This window comes from Theileria orientalis, chromosome 2 (assembly GCF_000740895.1).
Source record: "Theileria orientalis strain Shintoku DNA, chromosome 2, complete genome".
In the NCBI taxonomy this organism is placed as follows: Eukaryota; Apicomplexa; class Aconoidasida; order Piroplasmida; family Theileriidae; genus Theileria; species Theileria orientalis.
Window position 1 is genome coordinate 700,023 of NC_025261.1, and position 25,491 is coordinate 725,513.

The 25,491-nt window shown below is 42.0% G+C and overlaps 12 protein-coding genes across 12 annotated transcripts; 9 read left to right on the top strand and 3 right to left on the bottom strand.

Annotated features, from left to right (window-relative positions):
- Positions 1-97: 97 nt before the first annotated feature.
- On the top strand, positions 98-1,721 carry TOT_020001005 (uncharacterized protein; the record flags this gene model as incomplete). The annotated part of the gene is made up of 4 exons (XM_009692084.1): positions 98-475; positions 640-825; positions 860-1,159; positions 1,368-1,721. 4 exons carry the CDS (start codon positions 98-100, stop codon positions 1,719-1,721), a joined length of 1,218 nt encoding a protein of 405 aa, XP_009690379.1.
- A 686-nt stretch (positions 1,722-2,407) lies between these two features.
- TOT_020000342 (uncharacterized protein) lies at positions 2,408-5,260 on the top strand (the record flags this gene model as incomplete). The annotated part of the gene is made up of 1 exon (XM_009692085.1): positions 2,408-5,260. One exon carries the CDS (start codon positions 2,408-2,410, stop codon positions 5,258-5,260), a length of 2,853 nt encoding a protein of 950 aa, XP_009690380.1.
- A 636-nt stretch (positions 5,261-5,896) lies between these two features.
- TOT_020000343 (uncharacterized protein) lies at positions 5,897-7,345 on the top strand (the record flags this gene model as incomplete). The annotated part of the gene is made up of 1 exon (XM_009692086.1): positions 5,897-7,345. One exon carries the CDS (start codon positions 5,897-5,899, stop codon positions 7,343-7,345), a length of 1,449 nt encoding a protein of 482 aa, XP_009690381.1.
- Positions 7,346-7,984: 639 nt separating this feature from the next.
- TOT_020000344 (hydrolase) lies at positions 7,985-9,766 on the top strand (the record flags this gene model as incomplete). Its single annotated transcript, XM_009692087.1, is given in 9 exon segments — positions 7,985-8,041; positions 8,103-8,250; positions 8,310-8,537; positions 8,601-8,702; positions 8,759-8,860; positions 8,876-9,132; positions 9,291-9,465; positions 9,499-9,690; positions 9,723-9,766. 9 exon segments carry the CDS (start codon positions 7,985-7,987, stop codon positions 9,764-9,766), a joined length of 1,305 nt encoding a protein of 434 aa, XP_009690382.1.
- A 289-nt stretch (positions 9,767-10,055) lies between these two features.
- Positions 10,056-11,953, bottom strand: TOT_020000345 (eukaryotic peptide chain release factor; the record flags this gene model as incomplete). The annotated part of the gene is made up of 11 exons (XM_009692088.1): positions 10,056-10,340; positions 10,535-10,613; positions 10,649-10,714; positions 10,825-10,865; positions 10,965-11,066; positions 11,096-11,221; positions 11,254-11,331; positions 11,452-11,508; positions 11,565-11,639; positions 11,673-11,751; positions 11,820-11,953. 11 exons carry the CDS (start codon positions 11,951-11,953, stop codon positions 10,056-10,058), a joined length of 1,122 nt encoding a protein of 373 aa, XP_009690383.1.
- Positions 11,954-12,152: 199 nt separating this feature from the next.
- On the top strand, positions 12,153-12,629 carry TOT_020000346 (molecular chaperone protein; the record flags this gene model as incomplete). Its single annotated transcript, XM_009692089.1, has 3 exons — positions 12,153-12,379; positions 12,430-12,503; positions 12,574-12,629. 3 exons carry the CDS (start codon positions 12,153-12,155, stop codon positions 12,627-12,629), a joined length of 357 nt encoding a protein of 118 aa, XP_009690384.1.
- Positions 12,630-12,701: 72 nt separating this feature from the next.
- TOT_020000347 (conserved hypothetical protein) lies at positions 12,702-13,391 on the bottom strand (the record flags this gene model as incomplete). The annotated part of the gene is made up of 4 exons (XM_009692090.1): positions 12,702-12,893; positions 12,945-13,070; positions 13,101-13,286; positions 13,329-13,391. 4 exons carry the CDS (start codon positions 13,389-13,391, stop codon positions 12,702-12,704), a joined length of 567 nt encoding a protein of 188 aa, XP_009690385.1.
- A 109-nt stretch (positions 13,392-13,500) lies between these two features.
- Positions 13,501-15,605, top strand: TOT_020001052 (uncharacterized protein; the record flags this gene model as incomplete). Its single annotated transcript, XM_009692091.1, has 13 exons — positions 13,501-13,710; positions 13,754-13,917; positions 13,948-14,050; positions 14,135-14,273; positions 14,306-14,349; positions 14,420-14,469; positions 14,520-14,613; positions 14,679-14,740; positions 14,770-14,847; positions 14,883-14,952; positions 15,102-15,193; positions 15,230-15,338; positions 15,477-15,605. 13 exons carry the CDS (start codon positions 13,501-13,503, stop codon positions 15,603-15,605), a joined length of 1,344 nt encoding a protein of 447 aa, XP_009690386.1.
- Positions 15,606-15,752: 147 nt separating this feature from the next.
- TOT_020000349 (RNA polymerase subunit RPB4-like protein) lies at positions 15,753-16,273 on the bottom strand (the record flags this gene model as incomplete). The annotated part of the gene is made up of 3 exons (XM_009692092.1): positions 15,753-15,924; positions 16,023-16,100; positions 16,131-16,273. 3 exons carry the CDS (start codon positions 16,271-16,273, stop codon positions 15,753-15,755), a joined length of 393 nt encoding a protein of 130 aa, XP_009690387.1.
- Positions 16,274-16,566: 293 nt separating this feature from the next.
- Positions 16,567-20,283, top strand: TOT_020000350 (conserved hypothetical protein; the record flags this gene model as incomplete). Its single annotated transcript, XM_009692093.1, has 5 exons — positions 16,567-17,383; positions 17,496-17,654; positions 17,723-19,384; positions 19,418-19,465; positions 19,697-20,283. 5 exons carry the CDS (start codon positions 16,567-16,569, stop codon positions 20,281-20,283), a joined length of 3,273 nt encoding a protein of 1,090 aa, XP_009690388.1.
- A 415-nt stretch (positions 20,284-20,698) lies between these two features.
- On the top strand, positions 20,699-24,585 carry TOT_020000351 (uncharacterized protein; the record flags this gene model as incomplete). The annotated part of the gene is made up of 2 exons (XM_009692094.1): positions 20,699-22,517; positions 22,778-24,585. The coding sequence occupies 2 exons, from the start codon at positions 20,699-20,701 to the stop codon at positions 24,583-24,585; spliced, it is 3,627 nt and encodes a 1,208-aa protein (XP_009690389.1).
- Positions 24,586-24,761: 176 nt separating this feature from the next.
- Positions 24,762-25,105, top strand: TOT_020000352 (hypothetical protein; the record flags this gene model as incomplete). Its single annotated transcript, XM_009692095.1, has 2 exons — positions 24,762-24,833; positions 25,034-25,105. 2 exons carry the CDS (start codon positions 24,762-24,764, stop codon positions 25,103-25,105), a joined length of 144 nt encoding a protein of 47 aa, XP_009690390.1.
- Between the last annotated feature and the right edge of the window lie 386 nt (positions 25,106-25,491).

Below are 25,491 nucleotides of genomic sequence, written 5' to 3' on the forward strand. Positions count from 1 at the left end.
TATTAAGTTTAGATTCCCCCAAAAATATATAGTCTCGTTTGGATTTAATTTGAATATAAATTAAATTGAGCTTTGTCCTTGTACATTTCCAGAAAATATGGCAACTCCGGCGTATTTGATTAATTTATACATTCTGCTGTTGATTAGAACAGTAAAATCGAAGCCCTTAGTCGATCCAATGCAGCACGAGCTACAAGTAGTCAATTCTAAGACCTTTACGACCAACGTCCAGTTGGCGAGGCAGTCGAACGTTGTTGGAGCTCTGTTTTACACCTCCGCAGACTCAAACGCCAGTGATACAATTAGCGAGTTGAACCATGCAGCAAAGGACCTCAAAGGAATGATCAACATCGTCTCGGTAAACTGCGGAGACCACACACTGAGAAGTTTATGCAAATCAGAGCTCGGTGATGACTACTCAACACCCTCATTTAGAGTTTACCCTAAAATACCAGTTCCACCATACACCTTTCAGGTAAGCAATACTAATGCGCGTTTAAAAGTCGTATACCTATTTTATTGGCATAAATGTGTAATAGATACCAATATGTATCAACTACTAGTTGATAAGAGCTGGTACCTATTTTAATTGTCGGTAGGCAGTTACATGTTAAATATGAGAAATTAAATGGCTTTTAGAAAAAATTATTGAAAGATGAGGTCAAAAAGGAATTGTTAAAACACCTGCCATCTAGCGTTGAGAAGGTGGAGGCGGGAATGTTGGCGCATTTCATGACAAAGCATGAAGTGATGCCCAAGGTCCTACTCTTCTCAGACAAGGAGCACCCCTCGTATATATACAAGGCGCTGAGCAATGCGTTCCACGTATGTTCGCACACCCTTAGACAATTATTTGCAGAAAAAATTACTACTCGGGTTTATTGACGTCAATAAACACGCGGACCTGAAGAAGGAGTACAAGGTGACAAAGGTGCCGACCATGTTGGTGGTGAAACCTAACGCGAAGCCACAGAAATACACGGGAGAGTTCAAGTACCTGCCGATGTTTGAGTGGCTGAATGTGAATGCAGAGGCTTTCCTGCTCGGAGGCGGCTACTCCGACAAGGCAGACCCAGCGAAGGCGAAGCCGTGGAAGTTCGACAAGATACCGAAACTGAACTTCTACTCACACCAGGACATCTGCTTCAACAAATCACATGTAAGTTGCCAGTTATTATTTACTGATTAAGAGGTATCGACTATAAGTTATCGGTACCCAGTCTTGTTTGTTGGTTACTAAAAGGTGGTTATACATAGTTAGCCGAAAGCAGTTAGGGAGTTGTGTGTAGTTACTGGGTGGTGTGTGACTTATTTGTTGATGTATAAGTAGACGATACACTTTTAGTGAATACCCAACGTGCATTTAGGGCCTTTGTATAATTTACTTGACAAATGCGGAACTGACCACAGATGAAAGGGACACCCTGCTCAACCTGAGTGAAAAGTATAAAGGGCAGTTGACCGGAAAGTGGATGTGGATGAACCTAGGAGAGGAGAAGGAGTTCTCAGAGCTATTCGCAGTCGAGTCCCTACCGTCCCTAGTGGTGTTTAACCCGAAAAACAGGCTCCGCTACTTCCTACATGACGTCAAAACCGCAGTCACCAGCCACTCGATTGAAAGGATGCTGGAAAAGATACTTGGAGGCGATGCCAGATTCACGCCACTCACTGGCCATCTTCCCAAGTTTAAATTGGATGAAATGGAATCAGAAGAACTTTAATCTAATGATTAAAAATGTACATGCTACCCTAGACAGCATTGAGGGTTAAGATCGCGTATTTTGGGAATATAAACTGAATATGAGGTTAATAAATTATATAGAAAACAATGTGTATTTAAATGCCGGGGTGGTTTGATGAAAATCGTAAATTCACTAATTACCATCACAAGCCCTACCCCCTGAGATACGGTCGACAAAAATAAGGGATTCAAAGTAACAGACTACGTAATAATAGGTGAATTATGAAATAATAAATTATATAATCTAGGAATCCGATAATAATGGCTCAATGTGCCGGCAGGAGCATTGAGAACAAAATAGCCTGTGGGTTCTCTGGATTATTAGAATAGAGTTAATTGAGCGGATAAGATTTGTATAAATACTTCTTTTTGTGACAAATTTGTATAACATAGCAATCTAGATAATCTGGCGGTAAAATGGGCAAAATATAGAAAATATTAAAATTATGCTCTTTGTCTTAATGTGTAAAAGACATAATAAACACGATTGTTGTAATATTTCCCTAATGCTTCACGTTTTTCAAATGAAAATTTTAAATAGCAATAAGTAGGGCCATATCTCGTTTAAATATTTTGATTATTTTGAGCAAATTGAGTCACAGAATCCTTTACCCCATGGACGATGGAATCTCGCCGATTAAAATATAAAACAATGCTGTAAATTTAATGAAAAAGTATGGGATAATTCCATACATTGTTGTATATATAGTGGCCCTTTATGGGCACAAGTTTGTGGAGTCTATCAATCCAGTTTATGATGGAACTCCAATATTACAAAGACCGAGGGATCGCATAGACCAGTACATTCCGGCTCCCGCTGAAGGATACCGATCCGATACCAGTGTACAAGAGCCGTGTCTAATAAGTCTCAATATAAAAAACAAGAATCAAACTGATCGCATAGACTACAGAAGGAACGATGCCAAAAAAACGGATACATTTATCGCTAAACAACCATACATTTTTTACCAGATAACAAGAAATAATGAAATTTTATGGAAGGCTCAAAACGACCAATTTTTCCCTAGAGTGGTTGTTAAGGAAACGCCGACGGGCGAGTCCTTCTTTCGAATATATTACAACAACGAGGCCACAGAATCTGATATTGAGTACGACCCTCCTCCACAGACTGCGCCAAGGGCTGATCCAAGGACTATTCACCAATCTGTTCCCACGAGCGGCCCCCCGTCTGGGCCCGAAACTCTCGCCAAGGAGGGCGTCATCCCTGTCATCACTGTGGACCTAGGTTATAAGCGGAGTAACCAATACCTTATATATGAGTCTGACGCTTCAAAGACGCGCGAGATGTATACGACTAACAAGCCATTTTTAATTAAGAAGGTCGTACAAGACAATGAAGTTCTTTGGCAATCGAGAAATGGCATGTACGCGTACCGAGTCTTATTTAAGCAGGACCATGAAGGCCCGAGGCTGAAGGTGTTCTTCCCTGAGGAGCAGGACCAATTGACACAACAACAAGCCCAAAAACTGCCTGAGCAATTCCCTCAACAGGTCCCGCAACAGTATCCTCAACAAGTGCCTCACCAATTTCCTCTACAGGTTCAGCAACAGCTCCATCAACAAGTCGCACAGCAATTTCCTCAACAGGTACAGCAACAGCACCCTCAGCAAGTCGCACAGCAATTTCCTCAACAGGTACAGCAACAGCTCCCTCAACAAGCCGCAGAGCAATTTCTCCAGCATGGGCCACAACAGCGCGCCCAAACGGCACCAGGGGCAACTCCCAAAGCCAAAACTGAAAGTGATTCAGATATGGATTTCCGCATTGTAACAAGATCGGATGTTGACTCTCCAACTGAAGCTAAATCGGAAAGAGAAGTTCAACGTGCAAGGAGGCCATATTACAGGGTTCAACAACGTGCAGCGCAACATTCTGGGTCTGAACGTCGCGCGGAACCAAGAGCTCACCCACAAGCCTCGGTTCAACACCCAGGACATCCCGGAGTTCAAACTCACCCTGAACCCCAATTTAGACCAGAACCCAGGCTTGTGCCCCAACCTAAACCGCAACCCAGGCTGCGTCCTGAAGACAGACGAGAGTCACTACGAGATTTCGATTACCCATCCTCGGCAGAACCATTATTTGAGCGAACACCCCGCCCACATCAGGGGCCCGATGATGAGCCACCTCATACCCCCAGAGCTCCATTCGAGCACTTCTCGGAGCCTGAATTTAAAAGTGATAGTGACCAGGAGACCAGACGGAAACGCAGAGCTGAGCCCAGACGTGAACATAGAGCCGAGCCTAGTTACGACGATAGAGAAGAACACAGATATGTACCAAGAGAGGAACAGAGACACGTTCCGGGGCCTCCCCAAAGAGCGCCATCAGAGGACAGTGATGAGCGCAGGCGTCGCACTCATCACATACCTCTGGAAAGTGATGGGCCTGAAGAATCGCACAAGGAATTGCAGGAGCCAGAGTTCAGGCCCGTATCGCCCGCATACGTCGACCCCGTCGTACTTTCAGGCAAGAAGATTCCGATTTCACTGGATATTGAGTTTAAGTTCTGCACGTACCTTTTCGACTACCATCGCCACAACAACCTCGGTACTTACACTACCAAGGAGAACTTCATCTTCGCAAAGATTAGGAGGAACGATAAGTTCTACTGCATGGGCAGCGACGTTACGATCTGGCAGACTAACGACATTAAAGTGCACTCCACAAAGGTTAATGTTATATCAGACAACAGGGTCGTAATACACCTGAATAGCGGCAAGACGCTCTTCTACAAAAGGGGCTTTGACTCTATGTGGTTCCCCGTCGATAAGTCGTCGTACGATCCCATAGACTGGAACCACATGCTTCTCGAACTCGATATAGGAAGCAGGAGGTCCACGCAGTACTACGAGTTCTTTTCATACAGCAAATACATCTCACGACGCAAGGGCACGTACCTGTTCGTGGCCAGAGAAAGGTTCAGATTTAAAATGGTTTACAACAATCGCACTGTAATTTGGAGGGCATACTCCGAGGACGAATGCGCATACAAAGTCGGTGTGTACCGGGCTATCGGAGGCACAGAGCACGTGACTGTGTTCCTGGTGAACGGAAACACACGCAACTTCATGAGGCAGCTTTACGGACTCGGCATGGGCTCAAACTGGTATGAGGATTTCGTAATACCGGGATACGGAGGTCCCACAGCTAGGGAAACCAGCCACGTCCCAGGACCACCGGGTAGAACTGGCATCAACCTTAACTTGCCGACATTCACCGGTCAAATTATGGACAAGCTCTCAAAGTGGTACAACAACGTAGACTTTAGCAAGTTGTACAACCGCAACCCGTTCAGCACTAACACGCAAGAAGATTTTAACAAAATGGCGCAGTTCCACGCAACTGACTCAGGCAATGTCAAGAAGCCAGCTGAAGAAACAGAGTCCTCATATAAAAACAGAACGTTCGCGTTCGACGACGACGATGACGAAGACGGGCCCCAGGCTGAGTACGTAGACTTCAACGCCAACAATAACAAATTTTTCCGTAACTAAACGATTTAACGTAAGGTCCTTGGATCGCCATTCCTGTAATTGTCATTTTGGCCTTTACACAATTCAGAGGTCAAAGAGGGAATGTTGTAAAATATTCACCGAAGTTTGAGACTTCACAACTCACGTTTAACACACACTCGTTTAAATCACTTGAATGTAGTTTTAAAGTGATTCTACTTGTTAGCTAATTGTATCCACAATTTAGCCAGATATCTGGCGAATATATCAGCCAAACGCCGTACGCTTTCATATCAAACAGATAAAATGTGTATTAGGTATATATTGAATCCTTATGTGTAGAAATTTGTAGATTTCCGAGTTAAAGCGCTGACACTAAGTCCCCATGGGTGTTAAGATTCCATGACAAAGCCGGCGAAACACTCGTAATATATTTTAAACAATGTACTAACAGCTCGGACTAAGTAAGAATTATAATTGAACTTGATTTGAGACCGAAAGATTAGGTTTTGATTCGCTTTTGAGCTGGTTAGTTTGATTATAGATTTTTCAGGAAAGGAGAAACCGCCTTTCCAAAGGTCAGAAATTTATGACCGCTGTACAATATTTTGCGCTCAGAACGTTCACTAAAGTTTGCAGTTTTATTTTAACTAGATTTAACGCAATGTAACATATTCGATGAACGTATATGGAAAAGTACCATCTTTAATTTTTTATTCGTATCTGTACATACAGAATATTAAGGGGCACTCAATTCCAAATTTAAAACAAGATTTAAACAACTACAGGGATATTAGGAGTAAATATATTAAGGCTGATTCCAGTAGAACAGGTCACGTTAGTACTGGAGCCAATGAAGTCGGTAGCACCCAAATCGTAAACCATAAACGTGCATTGCAACAAACTGGGACTTGCTTAGTATCGGTTGATATTAAGGAAAGGGAGTGCACGGAAGAGGTGTACTACGAATACAACGAAGAGGATGACACTCACACCTTCACACCAACGCGCGGATGTCTGATAAGAAAAGTAACCAAGGGCACTAGACTCCTGTGGCACTCCAAGGACTTTAACCACCAGTACGGGAGTCGCGTATTTGTGGGAATAAACGAAGACTCGGAGCCAGTGTTTCGAGTATACTTCCCGAGGACCGAAATAGTAGAGGATCATCGGGAACATAATCCCAACCTGGTTCGAGTGGACCTACAAGACAGATATAGCAACGGATTCTTCAGCTACAAATATGATCCGAATCTGCAGGCCCACACGTTCACGCCGAAACCACCATACGCCTTTTACAAGGCCACCAAGGGCAACCACGTAGTGTGGAAGCACGAGGACGGCAATTTTCCATCACGTCTGCTCATATTTACAGATGATTACGGCCAGTCGGTTTTGAGAGTGCAGTTCCCGAAATCTGATGGCGATATGACAGGGGAAGAAGTAGAACCGTTCGACCCGATGGAAGGAATAGAAATCATAACAGAAGGGAGCCCGAAGGCCAACGATTCGACGAAATACACAGTCAAAATAGATAGCAATGTTTGCTTATTTAGGTTCAATGAAGGCGCAAAGTGCACTCAGGTCAGGCACATGGGTCAGAAGGTGTGGAGCCACGGCGATTTTGGATACGAGGAGTACCCAGTGAGCGTCGGATACTTCACAAACAAGATAATCGACGTGTACATGGGCGGACCGCTGATATTCTATGAAAGGAGCCTCAACGGCGTTTGGAAGGGAAAGGAGAGTGACCTTATAATATACGTGCTGGACCCTGACTACCCTAAGAAGAAAAAGCAGATTAGCGTTGACCAGTACGACCTGAGGATAGAGCACGGAGACATTGATTACCTGCTGTACAAGGGGGTAAAGTGTACAAAAGTGAAGCACAAGTACAAGACGATATGGAAGTACGACGGTGACGAGTATCCAACCTCAATAACGTACATAGAGGACAACATGATTTACATCTACTTCACTAGGACGTTTGTGCTGTACGTCAGGGACAGGGACGGAGAGTGGAACGAGCACCATAGCGACGACATATATAAGAAGAACAGGCAGGTTTACAAGAGAAGCAATGAAAGCCGATTTGATATGTTCAAGTGGGTTGACAAATACGCTTGAACGCGTAAAGGAGGGTTGATACCGTACATACTAAGGAGGCATACTATGCTATGCTGCGCGAGCACATACCATAAAGTGTACCATGGTGTGTACAGAATAAATAAGCAGTATTGCTTATTAATGTAGTATAATCATTGAGAGTGCATACTTGTCCTCATTATTGCGTATTAAATGGGAAAATATGTGGTTTTGAGAGTGAAATAGGAGAATTACTATGAGTATATGATGTATATTAGTGTAAGTTTGTTCAGATTCCTCATGATCACGAGTTAAGATTAATGAGAATATTCTTGAGAAAAAGGAAGTGATTTACAAATAAATTAATTTTATTTCCATAAAGTACATGAAAAACGAGTATTGAAGCGACTATTGTCATTTTATTTAAATAAAGTATATTGCAGAATAAGTATAGCCACATATAATGCCCGTTTCAATTTATAGATTTGATAGTTGAAAGGCCTTATAAACACATTTTAATTTAATAATATGCTTTATTTTGACACTGGTTTATTCTAAATTTTGTTTGTGGTTTCCTTTGGGTTTTACACATTTTTCCCACCTACGGTCATGTCTCTTTCTATTAATTTGTTTTTAATGTAAAATAATTTTTGTATCATATTTTATACTGCTATTTTGAGCATGGGCAACGCTAAATCGATAGCCAATTCAATTATCTTCCCAGCCCCGCAAGCATCGGTTAGTTACGCCTTAGTTAGCTATTCTGCCCTTTTGTGAGCATTAGTTTACAATTTTTTAGTATGACCACAATCTCCCGGACTTGATTTGGATACCGAAGCGATTCGCCGGTAAATATTCAAACGGTGATAAGATATCCTCTGGTTCCTTCCCCGCCCTGTACATTAGATCCCCGAGGCCTTCGAGCTTATTCTTCATTTATCTTCACGGTAAGAAAGTTTCATATTAAGGCGTGTGTATCTATCCAGTGAAATTAATGTCATTATAGCAAACTGCTGCGACGTTGGACTAATAAAGCCTGAGTTGTATGACATATCTGAGGGCGTCAACGCCTCGATAATAGCCGTGGAGTACCCTGGCTATGGAATATCTCCAGAGATTAACGTCGCGACCGGGCCTTCGATTGACCTGCGAGTGATTGCAACCTTTTACTTCCTACTCTCACTTGGGATTCAGCCCAGCTCAATAGTTTTCTTCGGCCGCTCCATAGGGACAGGTACCACCACTCAGATATTTACGTGTGTTTATTGCAGCTTGCATTGCTAATGGTAATTATCAGGGCCTGCTGCTTGCATCGCTTCACATTTTTCCAAAAAGGGCATAGAGTGCGGAGGCGTCATTCTACAAGCGCCGTACGTGTCTATACACAAGATAGTACAAGGTAAGGTCAATTAACCATTAATACATGTCTATTTTACGCCAATAAATCGCAATTAGCTACCAGTATTAGTATTTATACCGATAGTAATATTGATACCAGTGTTAGTATTGATAGTGATAATGTTAACAGTGTTGATACAATAAGAGCAGATACAGCATGTTTTATTTAAGTAGATTTGGTGCCATTGTACCTTCACACACATAATTCAGAGTATTTCCCGTTGGGGTCGTGGCTTGTGGATAACTTTTGGGACACTGAGAAGTCGCTGAGGGAGATTAACACGAACATCCCTGTGCTCATTATACACGGCCTGCTCGATGAAATCGTCCCAGTCGGTCATGGAAAAAAATTGTACGAATCGTGCACGTCAGAATTCAAAATGGCGGATTTTCAACCTAAATCGAAGCACAATTACTACTCAATCAAGGAGGTATTAAACAGTAAAAGAAGCATTTATTAACAACTAGTAGTTACTCAGCACGCTATTGTTTGTGGAATTATTGTTTGTTGAATTATTGTTTGTTGAATAGCAGTAATAGTTAGGATGCAGTTGCTGGCACCAGCAATAGGTGGTATAATGCTTTGTAGGACCTCGTTGAGCCCATTAAGAAGTTCGTGGAGCAGTACAGCATATCGACAAACAACCCAGTGGTGGAAGTGTCGCTGCCAAACTGGTGCTACTTTAACTCTAAGCACATGTTGAAGAAGAAGTCGATAACTTCAAACTCGTCCCATAACACACTCAGCTCGTCCAGAACCCTAAGTACGTCGTAGCTCCATTATTATGTTACCTTAGGCCTGCAGCCGTCACGAAGCCTATCAATCAGAACAGGCAGTCAAGTTCCAACTTCGCGGTCGAACATAACGTCTTCACCACTGAACGACGCCGCAGCCTCAGTCACTGAAAACGAGGAGTTGAACGAGGCTGACCTCGGAACCAGTGTAAATCGCAATATTTGTTACAACAACTTCTCGTCGTCCCTCGAGGGTCTGTGTCAACGCAATTCAATAAACTCCAAGGACATCTCGGACATAGTAAACGAGGCAATAACTCGAAACAATAATTCTTAACACACAGACACACGCTGCTATACATCCTTATACTCACACTTGCACATGCTCATACACACCTACATGTACACAGGCACGGGTACGTGACACTTTCCTACTCACACACGCACATATAAACGCTGGTGAGTACATATAAACACAGCTATGCATACATTTTACGCACGAACACCAGTGCGCACACGTACACATTTATATACGTGAATACTGTGTACACATACTAACACTGGTGCAAACACATACTAATACTAGTGTGTACACAAGTGTGATCCATTGATTTAACTGCTAGATTGGGTAGCGGAGTAGTGATATGAGTCCAGTCAGGTTCTTGACGTATTCAGTTGAGCAGTGTCCGTCTGAGAAGAAGTAAGCCTTTCCGCCGAAGTTTTTAACCTCCTCCACAAGCTCGTTTAGCCTTTTCCTCTCAGTTGAATTAGCCTCTCTAATTATGTTGTCGCTAACCAGTATACACTCTACGGCTCCCATGTTTACTGCCTTTAAAATATCGTCGTAGCCGAAGCACACTTTATCATCGTTCATCTCAAGTCTCTTTTTCAACTCATCTATGACCTACAAATATTGCTATAGCCGTTGTTACAAGTGTTTTTTAGGCCTTGTTATGCATATTGGTGTAAATATTGGTACATTTATCGCTATAATATGGTTATAAGTGATGTTGCATAATTATTTGTAAACATCGTCATAAATATATAGATATACACTGAGGATGGCATAGAGGAGATTTGAATACGTGTAATCAATACCTTGTTATGTTCAACATAAAATACATCACTCAGCTTAGAAGAGTGTGCTGGATTTCTCAGTACTTCATTTATTGCGTTTCTGTGTTAAAAGTTGTATGCAGTGGTAAATCTTACTTGTCTGAAAACGAAGAGTTACAAACGATGAATCTGCTTATGTTTTTGTGAACATTTAAGTGATTTCTGAAAATGTATGATTAATTTATCGTATAATATTTCAACAATTGGGTGAATAAATGACATGGCATGCTGGTCTATATTTTAACACCCATTTTTCTTCTTCATAAACTTACAAATTTAGTGAATTATTCTTCATGTACTCATAAAATAAATCCTAAAACAGATTGTGTAACAGTTTTTAATACATACTTATATACATATCAACACACGTATATGAATATAGTTGTATATGTGTGTGTGCTGGTGTGTTTACCTTAATGATTCCTGGGCCTGTGACAACCACCATTCTAATGATTCCAAAGTCAAGTTGAGTATCAATCTTGTCCAAAATCATTTTATAAAATACTTCCGATGACTGAACATTATTTATTCGGCAAATTGTACCTTTGTTGTGGTATTCACTTTATTCGTTGACGCCTTTCTCATTGGTATGTTGTGAGATAACTTGAAGACCTGTCTGGTAATATATTGCGATACCAAAAAGAGCGTCGCAAAGCCATTGTCAATGACCTGGGTATGTTTAAATCTGCGCTATCACTCACTAGAAACGCCTGTTCTGCATTTTTGGACACGTTTAAAACGTTCGATAACTTCTCATCGCAGAATTTATTCCATTCATCCTACATTAATTTACTGCATAACCTTGTTCTAACATATCTACTATTCAGGGGGCGCCTATTTTAGAAGCTTATGTGTATTCTATCTAATTAATGCCCATATAATTCTATTTATTAGCCAACCTTAAAGAGTGTAACAGTTGAGTTAGGATGTATATCTAGAGTGTGATACTGCCCGATCTAAATTAAAAAATGAGCACTTGAGGTACACGACTTTGTAAATAAATAAAAAATACTTTAATGTATGGATTTTCAGACACATTGGTTCCAACGATGTGTACGTCGTCGTACGAGGATGTGTATTCGACTGACTGAAATAAGAGTGTCAGAGGGCTCAAAGTTACCTCTATACACAGACGAACGTTAAATTTTTTTATTTCCTGTTTTACGCAGATTGAGTTGCAGTTTTCCGTTTTAATCTTCCTGAATAGAATCCGTAAGGAAACATTATTAACACGTATTTTAAAAACTAAACCTATCTAGAGTAGTACCGAGATGTAAACGACTCAATCACATCTCCTTTAAACGCTATGTTGTAAAGAAACCACAAATCGTCATGATTTTCTATCAAAAGTTTCAACTGGATTCCTCCGGTATGTGTTTTATGTTTATGTAATATTTTCATTTAGAAACAAACTAACTATAATATACTAATTAATATTTTACAGACTAAACATATATTTGATGGATAATTATATTTTAATTCGTCGTATATTACTTCCATCCTGTAGTGTTTATTTTTTATTATTAATAATACTATTTTTTTATTTTTAATTTATTTTTCAGAATTTGTAATATTTTAACACATTTTCTTATGATTTATCATGCCATGGCCCATTATTGTAGCTGCAGTTGGTGGAGGCGTGTTGGCTGCTCGATTTTTGTATAGAAAGTATCCAAACCTGCTCAAGTTCAGTTCATCCAGTTTAAAGGGCAAACTATCCAAGGATGACATTGCCAATAACATGGGATCTAAGCTTTCTAGGTCAAGTTTAAGTGGTTTTGGACACCAAATGTCATTTTCTGAAGCTTGTAACATTCTTAACGTATCGTAAGTTTCCTAATTATTCATTTTGATACCACCTCTCACTTTTCTATTAGTTCTACATCAACAAAGGAGCGTATTCGCGAATCTCACAAACAGCTCATGATGCGTAATCATCCGGATAATGGAGGTACAAAATACTACTTACACACTCGTTATGCAATCTATTAATTTTAAACCTAGTAACGTTTTATTTTTAGGATCTACCTACTTAGCTTCCAAGGTAAACGAAGCAAAGGACTTTTTACTGAAGTAACCATGTACTATAATATACATTAATGTTGTACTAAATCTTTCAAATATGTTGCACATTTACTCCTTGTGATTTCTATTTTTTCCTCTTCTTCAATGGCAATTCTGAAGCCTTTACCGGCAATGGTCCTGCAGTTACCAGTTGGAATCCTTCTTCATCAGTAACGATCTTCTTCTTCATTCTCTTATTTATCGCCTCTTGTAGGTCATATTTTGACATATATTCGTCACATATCTTTTGAATATTTGGTATATTGACTGGTGTGTTCTCCCTTTTCAGTTGTTCTAAGAGTGGATTAGTGTTCACATGTATTAATACATTAATTCTACCTTTTATCAAAGATCCCTTTTTAGAGTAAAAAGAAGGTGTGTATTCAACTGTTAAAACTCTAGGAATCTCAACATTCTTGTTTGCAGCTCTAGTGTGATATAAGTTGCTACCCTTCTGAAAAGATTTATATGTGTAAAAAAATACCTCTATGATCTCAACATCATTATACCTAATATTAAAAAAGTTTAAAAGACATTCAGAGTGTAAAACTAATTTTTTCATATCATGTGTTGTAATGAGCGGGTCCAAACTCTTGAATAGAAACGTATTTGATGATCCATCAGCAGAAGACTCTTTATTTTTATGGAAACTTGAAGACGTCAATATAACCTAAATTATTTACATGAATAATTGATTATTACAACGAAATACCTGTGAGTAGAATGGAAGGCCTTCATCAACTTGTGTATTAATAACATGGCCCTTGAAACCCATTTATATATACAATAATAATCATAAATACTGTTCCATGTACAAATAAATTAAAATCATACAAATAAATAAGTTAGAATAAAAAATGAGTAAATAGTTGTTCGAGTTAGTGTTGTATGGTTCTAGTGGTGTATTAAGCAGTAAATATTCACTATTTTTCTTTTTAAAACTTCAAATGTACGAGCATAACTATAATGTAATAAAAGAGTGGTTATTTCAAGTCTACAAAGCCTTAGAAAACCGGAATGGAGGTATATTGGCATTGCTACTGTCCTCGAAGTGCGACAAACTATCACGCAAGAACTTATACGGTTTTCAAGAGGTAAGATTCACACCCAATACGCCGGTTTTTAACACTTACACAGGAAGTTGCGCAGAATTTGTGCCGAGGATCTTTTGCAATATTCGACAAGCAATTGACATCCGGCTTTGACCAGTTTTTCTCGGACTTTGTAAAATTAAAAGTAGCTATCGCAAATTTTAGATCGAACATGGACGATATTTTAAAACGGGCCTTCAGATTAGTGGAGTTTGTTTCCGTTTTTATAACGATTCTTAGTTTATGGCTCGACATCTATTTGGATGACAATCTATTCGATCACCACTGGCTGGTTCCAGCCTTATACTCTCTCTGTAATTTTACCAGAACTATAGGACTAGTTGTATGTTTAACGCCCTAGTTAGCTATAATAAAGGAATGAGTGTACGAAGACTTAAATTATTAATGACTCGTTAATGTATTTCAGGCCGATAGATGTAGTTCACTTTCAATGGATTATCTTGATAATGAATTTGAGACTGATAAGGACAAGTACATGAAACAGGTTTTAAACAACGTTAGAAGTAAGATGGGAAGGGTGCGAGGAGACGAGTCACGCCACTCAGGTATTGACCCAGCTATTAAGAATAATTTGTAGCCTACATCGTGTTACTTGCACAGTCAATTAAGGGGTGTATGCAGGTAAGATGCTATTAATGATTGTTACAAATGGTACTTATTGACTATAAAACACTAATACACTCATTTTTAGCTCGGAAATATGCAAATGGCTGCTGGTTTTCTGAAGGCCATTGAATCAACGTAGGTTAAGTTTAATTATCACTCATGATGTGTGTATTAATTGGAAATAGGAACATAAACTATAAGAGAGCGTTGAGAGTGCCCCTGATTAACTATCGCTTCTACTTGGGCAAGCTGCATATGCAATACAACGAGTTTCTAGAGGTAATAGCCATTTGATGGTAGAACATCGTGACCATTATGATATTGTGTTTAATAATTGTATGTAGGCTGAAGAGCATTTGGCCTGGGCCTTTTCTAACTGCTTAAAAGATAACATTAAGGCGAGGAGGTAAGCCACTTGTGGATGACATTGCTTAGGGAGATCCTCGAGTGCCTAATAGTCGTGAGGCTGCAACTAGGGAAAGTGCCGCCGTTCCCGCTTATGGAAAAATACAAGTAATACAAGTATTAATTTTAAATGGAAACTGTAGCCTTCCGCACTATGCGCAGATCGTGCGATACATCATCACTGGAGATGTGTCAAGATACACCGACACAGTGGTATGGTAACGCTTGAATATATCACACTAGACACTAGTTAAACAATTAGCAGTCATACGTTCCCGACACAGTTGTTTGTGTATTTATTACTGATTAATCGTTCGTCACTAACTACTACCAGTCGTTGACAGCATTAACAATTGTTGTAGCTGAAATTTTTCTACGAGTTTGTCAAGGAGGGGACGGTCCTGTGTGTTGAGTTACTCAAGTATCTGGCGTACAGGACGCTGATCAGAAAAACGTAAGTCTATCAACGCTAGTTCACGAAAACAATCAGAAAAACGTGGTGGAATACAAATGTGCCATCTGCAAAGAATAATATGCTCCCGGTTGGTGTTTTAACGGCTGCTGAAAAGTCACAAATACCTACGACCTCAAACCTACATGTAAGTAAATACTTGTTTGTTTCTACTTTTGTTTTAATATTGATTTAACCAACAGGGTAGTTAGTCAGGACTTATTAAGCACAATATATATATATATACATATATATAAATATTTACAAATTCACATATTTATTGTAGATGCTGTGCACATGCTCAAACTTGATTGTGAGGGGATACATCAAGGGATACGTTTCATGGGAGAAGGAAACCATAGTGTTCAGCACTGTTCAGCCTTTTCCAAAGATTAGCACGTGCTCCTTTAACTGAAGTCACAGTAATATATTGTACCTGTTACGTAATCATGGATATACAGAGCACACACATACGCCTATGTATTTATCATGTGCGTAAGCTATTTTTATGTTTATCGGCTGTAGCCAAGTACCAATGGACATGTGTGTGTATAGTAGCATATTATGATTGCACTCTGTAGCTCTCCAAAAGCTCGAGAATGCTGTTGATCTTATCGTCCGATATCCTGGATAGAGAAGGAATAAGTGATTTTGCCTCTTCAACCGATTTTGGCAACAAATTGACTAAGCTGGCCATCTCAAACTCGTGTAAAAGGCCGTCACGTTCAATTGTCCTAAATAAAAATAAATTAGGATTGAATATTTAAATATAAAATATCACAATAATGGGCTATTTGTGCATCCACGGTGCTGATGTAACTGCTAAACTAACGTTCTAATGTCAACGATGGCATTGCGGCACTTGAGTATTGAGAAGCGGCTGGCGTATTCGTGTGAAGTTTTGATGAATCTGAACAGAAATGACTGAAGGCGAACCTACTGAATAGCTGTGTCATTTCTATTGTGGTGTAGGCGTAGCTGATCCCCGAGAATCAAATGTAACTCGCAGAGGTTTAGACACTTTGAATTCTTAAACTCCGGGTCCAACTCAAACTTGGAAGGATCAAAATTATATGAATCCATATAAAATGAGGGCGTATAAAGTGATTGAAACAATGTTTTATATAATTTTCGGCTGTTAAAATGATTTAAATTAAGCCTAAGTGGCGAGCTGAAAGATGCAGCATCCAAAAAGGGTTTTGTGGAGTGAAATGAGTGAAAAATGCGATTAAAAGTGTATTTTATTAATAATTGGTATATAATTTACATATTTGTTCAGTTTAAAGTATAATATGTATTCATGGGGAGGGTGGCCCATCTACACAAATTATTTAATTTAATTACACATATATTTCTTTACACAGTATATATTAAATATGGCATCTCCTGGTGAAAACGAGAATAATTCTAACGAGAATAATACCAGTAAACCCGTGTCAAATATATTTGGTTCAAGCACTAAATCGTCAATAAGTAATTTGTTCACTCCTCAGGAGAATACTTCCGATTCCTTCAATGATCCTTCTAGTTCTCATATAAATTTCGCGGAATCTTCTCAGGGTGGCTTATTATTCGATAACAAACCGGTGGAAGGTGACTCGAGCGGAGAGCAGCCTCCCGCGTTTAGGGTTTCTGAAAACTCTAAGTCAACCGATGCTACCCCCAACGATCATGCCCCTGAAAGGTCGCCCTCTTTGCCAGGTGAGAAGAAGGAGGGTGTTGTTTTGGTGACACTGTCAGAAAGGATCGACCCCTCTTTGTACGGCCCCGCCGTGGAAACAGTGCCATCAAACACGCTCAGTGCCTACGCGGAACAAAAATCAGATGATTCACAGAAGCCCACAGAAGATTTGGCCAAAAGCGCCGGTTTGTTTTCAGACACACCCAGAGACGAAGGCCTACACGCTTTGAGCTCGACACAAGTCACAGAAACTGTCGCTAAAGAGAATGATTCTAATGTCACAAGTTATGCAAGCTTAACACAGGGCCAAGAACAGACACAAAAGGACCAACTTACTGGGCTAGATAATGATCTGCTTACCGGTAAGTTTGGCACTTCGGGCTTATTACCGCCGCAAACGTTTTCATCGCCAAAAACGTTCGATTTGGTTGAAAATGAGCACACGAGTAAGATGACGGAGCCAAGCGTGTCCTCTAACGCAGTTAGTCTGACAGAGTCCATTAATGGACAAGGTTAGTGTAGATGAGGTAGCTAGTTATCCATAAGGGTGTACTATCGCGTATATTGGATATTATCTATGTAAGTGTCATAAGTGGCGAATACATGAATATAATTGATACTTAGGAACTATATTTGGGGACGCGAACAAGCCGAGTGAATTCTCGACTGAGGGTCTCACAAGCAATAAGGAGACCACGTCTGTTTTTGGCACACTAAATTCCACGGGGAACCAAACAAATTTATTCGGCTCAACGTCACCGTCGACTTTGTTTGGAAATCAAGGTATAGATAGTGATACACACAGATATTTATGATAGATTATATTAAGCAGTGACTAATGGATTTAGTAGAAGCAGCGGTTAATCGTGCGCCTAACGATACGGGCGATTCGCTACCGAGATTTGGCAGCACTGCCGAGGTAAAAAGTGAACAGACGTATAACGAGGTTTTAAGTGCGCCAGGCACTTCTGGAGGCACCACTAACCTGTTTGGATCGGCAGCTAGCAGCGCAACAAACTTGTTTGGAAGCTCATCCACAAACATCTTTGGCAGTGCACCAAGTACAAGTAACGCAGCCACGGGAAGCATATTTGCGTCGTCAGAAGCAGGTGCCAAAAGTAGCATGTTTGGATCAGCAGAAACGGCCGCCAAGGGTAGCTTGTTTGGGAACATAAATACGTCATCGTCGAACAGCGTTTTTAGACAAACAAGTGCTACCACAGGGACTGGGGCCAGCGATGCCAATGAGACCACCACGGTTCCCACGGTTGCAGCAGACAATACTGGTACCGCAGCTGCGGCAGTGCTATCCAGTAGCACAAATTTATTCGGCACCACCGATAAAAAGGAAACGAGCACAACAAGTAATTCGTTTGGCACGACGGGCGTAACAGGTACTGGCACGTCTGGCACAAGTTTGTTCGGATCGTCTACGTCAGGATTGACGGCCAGTGCCACTACATCGTCGAGTAACCTCTTTGTCAGCAGTTCGCCCGCACCAGCTGCGACCACGAACATATTCAGTGCGCCCAGCGTCGGCTCTGATCCCCCTGCGGCTAGTAGTACTCTGTTTGGCACAACTGATTCAGTTGGTTCTAGTAACAGTAATTTCTTTGGAACTACTGATGCTACTACGTCTTCCAATTTGTTTGGAACTACAGACAAGACTGCATCGACGACAACATCAAATTTGTTTGGGACCGCTGCTACAGCGACTGATACTTCGGCTAGTGCCAGTAACTTGTTTGGATCAACAGATAAGACTGCAACTAGCAATTTGTTCGGATCTACTGACAAGACTACTAGTAGCAACTTGTTTGGGACAACTGACACATCAAGTACTAGCAACCTGTTTGGTCAGTCAAGTGCGACCAGTGCAACTGCTTCTGCACCCAGCGTTAACGACACGGCCACTGGTGCCACTGGGTCCAATAATCTGTTTGGAACCACAGGCACGTCCTCAAGCGTATCAAACCTGTTTGCAGCCACGGATTCCACATCGTCGTCTAACCTTTTTGGAAAGACTGATACTACGTCTTCCACAAATCTGTTTGGGACAAAGGATGCTACTTCAACCACGACAGCATCTAACCTGTTTGGTACTACTGACAAAACCACTAGTAGTAACTTGTTTGATACTACCGACAAGACTGCTACTACGTCTTCCAATTTGTTTGGAACTACTGACAAGACTGCATCGACGACAACATCAAATTTGTTTGGGACCGCTGCTACAGCGACTGATACTTCGGCCAGTGCCAGTAACTTGTTTGGGACTACCACTACGACCACCATGGATAAGCCTAGCACCTCTGATTTATTCAAGACCACTCAAGCGCCAGCATCCACCACTACCTCTGGCGCATCTGGTTCAAGTTTTGTCACACCCTCTGCTTTCGGCGGGGTGGGTGCTAGTGCCACTGAAGCTGGTAACAAATTGACGTCAGCCACGGGTCTGCTATCAAACGACAAAAAAACAGAATCGCTATTAGATTCGACCAAAGCTGAACAGAGTAAGTTTGTTTTAAATTAACAGCAAGGTATAGGTAAGCCCAGAGTCACATTTAACCTGCCCTCAGAAGATGCAAGCAAAGGTACCTACATATATATACAAAAATATGTCTATATATATATATATATATACATATATATATTGTATTAGGTAGCATATATATTATGTAATTATATACAGAATACGGAAATACATATTATATTAACATTAAATACATTTTAACATAATATATATTAACACATACATCATGTTAACGTATACAAAGTACAAACACATCCTAAGAACATATGCACCTGATAAATAATTCCAGTAGATGCGATGAAGAAAACAGAAGCGTTTCAGCAAGTGGATGAGCAGGGCAGTATGGCCACATTTTCGCACCAGGAACAGCTCACAATCGGAAACCTGCTGGATAACTGGGAGAAAAATATTTCGGAAAAGGTTAGAACGTTCAACTCGTTCGCAGACAGAGTAGCGACAATCGATCAACAGATACTGCTGCAGTGTAACAACATCAACGGACTGCTTAATATGCACAAGGAGTTGCTGGAAAAACACAAAAAGATGGAAAACCTGATGAAGGTGATCGAGGAGGAACAGAAGATGGCGCTCACAGTGCTGGACAAAATGGAAAAGGTGCTGAGCGGAAAGCTGGACTCGCTAAACAGAAGGTCCAGCAACTACAACGTCACGCAGGCGATCACGAGGAACCTGCAGGAGCTGACGGATCAACTGGCCTCGACGACGAAGGCGACGGAAAACATAGCGCAGGTGTGCCAGCCGGAACCGATATTCACAATAGCGAAGATCCTGTCGTTCCACCAGATCAGCCTGATCGACCTGGAGAAGCAGTGCGACGAGATCGACAGCAGAATACGGTCGATGCAAAAACGAGTTTAAGTCCGCCGGAGAGCACGCAGGAAACAGCACACCTTAAAATTTAATATACTGTACACTAAAGTTCAATTTAGAGCAGATATATGCATTATGGGCTGAAAAAAGGTTGATATGGATGATTGTGTAGGAGACATTGGGGATTCCTGGAATGAGATCCCTGTGGATTGTACACCACACCAAGGGCAAGTTTCAATATCAATTTAGATTTTTAAAGGCCGCGTACCGGATAAATTAAGTAGTCTTATGATATTTGTGTTTATGTTTATGTTTTAAACCCAGCTGAGACGAAGATGTTGTATTATATAATGTAAACAGGCTGATTGAAGTACGAAGAAAGTTAGCCGATCTTCTATGTAGTTTTATCCTCTTCTATTTATAAAGCATTTTGTATTATATTTTAATCTTCGATATAACTTAAATGATGCTTCAAAACACGAGTTTGGGCCTATATAGGGGATGTCGTATCATCTCGAGGTGTATTCCTCACGGTTGCAGAGGTAACCTGGGAACTAGAAGTTATGCAACGATTCCAGTTCTAAATAATTTCCAGAGGTTGAATTTGTTATCGGTACATAGAAATTCATACTCCAAATTACTGGTGGATAGAAGCTATTCCACAAAAAACGGAGATAAGAACTCCAAATTCGACAAGAATCTTTCAGATTTAGATAACATCGACGAAGAAGACAATAAAATGGATATAAATGATGAATTTATTGATGAAGAACCGGAGTTACTGGATGGAAAGTCACGAGTGTTTGATTCTGGGAAAAGAAGTAAATTGGTGAAGAGGCCGTCTGATATAATTATTGATATTGTCACAAAAGGCAAGCAGAAGTTCGGAAGGCAGGCACAGAGCGGAAAGATAAGGAGAAGACCAATCCCCCTGGAGAATCAAGATGATGTGTCGGACTTATCGGAACGGAGTAAGGAAAAGAGCATGGCAAGCCCGAAGGAACTTATGAGTAGAGACGATGAGGACAACGACAATGAGGACGATGATGGCGACAGGGATGACATTAAGCCGATGAAGAGCGAGGACCTGGTGCTGACGCAAATCACGCTCCCAGTCGTGCACATTCCGAACTCGAAGAGGGTGCACGCGCTGCCGGCGCTAGGGCTGTACAGGAAGCCGGCGTTCCCAGGCTTCTACCAGGTGCTGCAGGTGCAGGACCAGAACGTGATCAAGTGCCTGTCGAACGTGAAGCAGAACTCGGGCCACGACTACATCGGAGGATTCATGACGAAGACGGATCCGACGGGAATCTCGAGCAACAGCGGCACGATGAACAACCAGCTGAACAGCGCGCCAGTCCTGAGGGACGACGCGGGAGCAGTGAAGTCGCACACGGACCTGCACATCTACGGCACGCTGCTGCAAATCATCACGATCACGCCGAACTTTAACTTCCAGGGCGGCCAGGTGATCCTGATGCCGCACAAGAGGATCAAGATGACGGGAATACACTCGGAGCCCTCGGAAAACAACCCGCTCTTTAGAGTGGCGGTGGAGTACGTGGAGGACACGCCGAAGCACTTCGAGGACTCCTCAGTGACGAAGGCGCTGCACCTGGAGATCATGGCGACGGTCAAGGAGCTGATCAAGACCTCGAACTTCTACAAGGAGCAGTTCGACCAGATAATAAGGTTCTACAACCTCGACTACCCGACGAGGCTCGCGGACCTGATCGCAGGAATATCGCTGGCGAAGCGCGACCAGCTGCAGAACATACTGGCGGAGCTGAACATAGACAAGAGGCTGACGATGGTTTTGGAGATCACGAAGAAGGACCTGGAGTTCGCGAGGATCCAGAACGACGTGAACCTGCAGCTGGAGGAGAAGCTCTCGAAGGACCAGAGAAGGTACATCCTGACTGAGCAGATGAAGATGATCAAGAAGGAGCTGGGCATGGACTCGGACGACAAGACGAACATAATTGAGCAGTTCGAGAAGATGTACAAAAACGTGAAGGCCTTCATGTCCGACGAGAGCAGGGTCTCCTACAACAGCGGCATCAACAGGCTGAAGCACCTGGAGTCGAACAGCGCGGAGTTTGGAGTCTGGCGGTCGTACATGGAGTGGCTGCTCTACCTGCCCTGGGGAAAGTACACGGTGGAGTCCAGGGACATTCACAAGGCGAAGCGGATTTTGGACTCGCACCACTTCGGCCTCAACGATGTTAAGACGCGCCTGCTGGAGTTCATGGCGACGAACATACTGAAGGGGGACCCGAAAGGTAATTTACCAGTATATACACATTGTTAGTTGTAGGTATATATGGCTGTTTAGTAAATAGGTAGGCAGGTAGTGTGATTAACGAATGCCTGTATTATAAATTAATTATTTACCAGTTACCAGTATAAATTGCTAGTATATGTTGCAACGATAATCTGTTACTATATGTTACAACATCAATTCCTTAATAAAATAACAATAATATAATAACGATAAAAAACAATTAGTTAACAACAAAAATTAAATAATAAAAAACTATAGGAAGCGCAAATGCTAAGACTGAATCGGCAAATTCAAATAACTCAGTAGGTCAATCGGATGGAGCAAAAAACAAAGATAAGGACACTGGGAAGGAAAAGAAGGACAATAAGAATGAGCACGGGAAGATCATATGTTTGATAGGGCCGCCAGGAGTGGGAAAGACGTCAATAGCAATAGCGATGGCAGAGTCGCTTAACAGGAAGCTGTACAGGTTCTCACTGGGAGGAATGTTTGACATAGCGGAAATCAAGGGGCACAGAAGAACGTATGTAGGGTCGCTGCCAGGAAAATTCGTGCAGGCCTTGAAGTACACGAACACGCTGAACCCACTCATCATACTGGACGAGATTGACAAGCTGGGCAGAGATACCAGAGGGGACCCGGCGTCGGCACTGCTTGAAGCACTGGACCCATCGCAGAACATGAACTTCAGAGACTACTACCTGGACATACCAATAGACCTGTCGCAGGTGCTGTTCGTGTGCACGGCGAACTCGACGGACACGATACCGGCGCCGCTGCTGGACAGGATGGAGCTGATCAACATACCGGGGTACCTGCCCGAGGAGAAGATGATGATATGCAAGCACTTCCTGATACCGGCGTCAATGAGGGCGACGGGGCTGAGCGCGGAGCTGATAAAGATCGAGGACGACGCAGTGGACAGGATAATAAAGCAGTACTCGCGAGAAGCAGGGGTGAGGAACCTGCTCAAGTGCATCGAAAAAATACACAGGAAGGTTGCACTCAACTTGGTGATGTCAAACACGCCAAAAACGAGCGACGGTGGAGAACACGGTGACGGCAACGAGACTGTTGCGTCAGCAAGTGATATGTCAGCAGCTGGTGCAAGTAGAGGGGTAAATGTTGATGGTGTTGTTAGTGGCGGAGTTACAGGAGGTGATAATGTTGATGGTGTTGGCACTAGTGATACTGGTGGAGTTACCAGTGGAGCCTCAACCAATGCTGCCAAGGATGGTTTTCCAAGTGGCGATGCCAACAGTGATGGCACAGCAACTAGTCCCATTTCTGTTGAAAGCATAAAGAGTAACAGCGGCCTAACAGTGGTCACCGAGGACGACGTCATAACGTATTTGGGAGTCCCGATCTACAACAAGGAGTCGTTTCACCCGTACCCGCTGCCGTACGGAGTGGTTATGGGCCTGGCCTGGACCAACGCGGGAGGAGCAACGATGTACGTGGAGGCGCACGGCCAGATGATGGACAAGTACGGGAACCTGATAGAGCCGAACCGTTCGAAGGACGGTGGGGGCCAGGAAGGGGAAGAGACTGAGGCCGGTGACAGGAAGTCGGATCGCGACGACGGCCAGGCGAGGGAGCTGAAGGGCAAGGGCAGCCTGAAGATAACGGGACACCTGGGCAACGTGATGACGGAGAGCGCGCAGATAGCCCTGACCTACTGCAAGACCTTCATCAGGAAGCACCAGCCGAGGAACATCTTCCTCGACGAGGCGGACATCCACATACACGTGCCCGAGGGCGCGACGCCGAAGGACGGGCCGAGCGGCGGCATCACGATGGCCTGCGCGCTGATATCCATTGCGGCCAAGAAGCGGCTGAAGCCGTCGCTGGCGATGACCGGGGAGCTGACGATATCGGGCAAGATCCTGCGGATCGGCGGCATCAAGGAGAAGCTCATTGCTGCGATCAGGGAGGACGTGGGCACGGTCATCCTGCCGATGGCCAACAAGCCCGACTTCGACGAGCTCGACGCCAGCATCAAGGACAAGGTGCGCGTCGTCTTCGTGAACGTGTTTGACGACGTCTACGAGAGCGCTTTCGAGTAATGTCTATGCTTTGCGCACTACACAGTTACCACTAATGTTCCTACGCTGTAGCTTATAAACCTGTACAGGGTTTATTTAACGCCCTTTAGGGTTTAATATAGCACTTCATGACGGGGGGATAACGTGCACATTATGTGTATGATGTAAGAAATTGATTAAATAGATTTAAGGCACGGATGGATTCCAACAGGATACTGATGAAAGCATTCATGCCAATACTACACAGTCACATAAAACACCAAAAGAAGGTTTATTGTGTACAATTCATGCATATTCAAAGAATAGCGGTGTGTATTGAAAGGTAAGCACATTTGAGCGGAGGCCCCCATCCTTTAGGATAATTGTTCAATAAAAACAACAAAATCCTTTGTAATGGCCATTATAAACTTTAATTTTAAATTTTCAATATAACTTTTAATGTAAAAGGTAACACATCGCGGAATTAAAGAGCGAACCATTCAACATACCACAAACAAAACCAGGGACTATAATTTTAACAGACAAGGGGCCAAAACGTTAAACCACCATAATATTCAGTGTAATTTTTAACTTTATTTTGATTGGCAAAAAATGGGAAGGGAAGCTCACAAACATATTCCAATGACAGCTTGAACTTGACACAATCAACATATTAGGCAATAAACCAAACCATTTAAAATATTCCCAAGAAGAACAGGAACACTAAATCTCCACAAGTCTTTAAGCTTATTTTATGTTTTAAAATTTATTAAATATGGCTCAAACGTGGTCAGCCAGCCTATTATTTATTTGACACATTACCTAGACAGACAATAACAGAATTATACTTACACTTTTATATTATTTAATAAAAAATTAATATCTTTAATGTAATTCTAGGTAGGAATTGGGACGATGTTGGTTTTATATGGGTTGTGGGATCAAAAT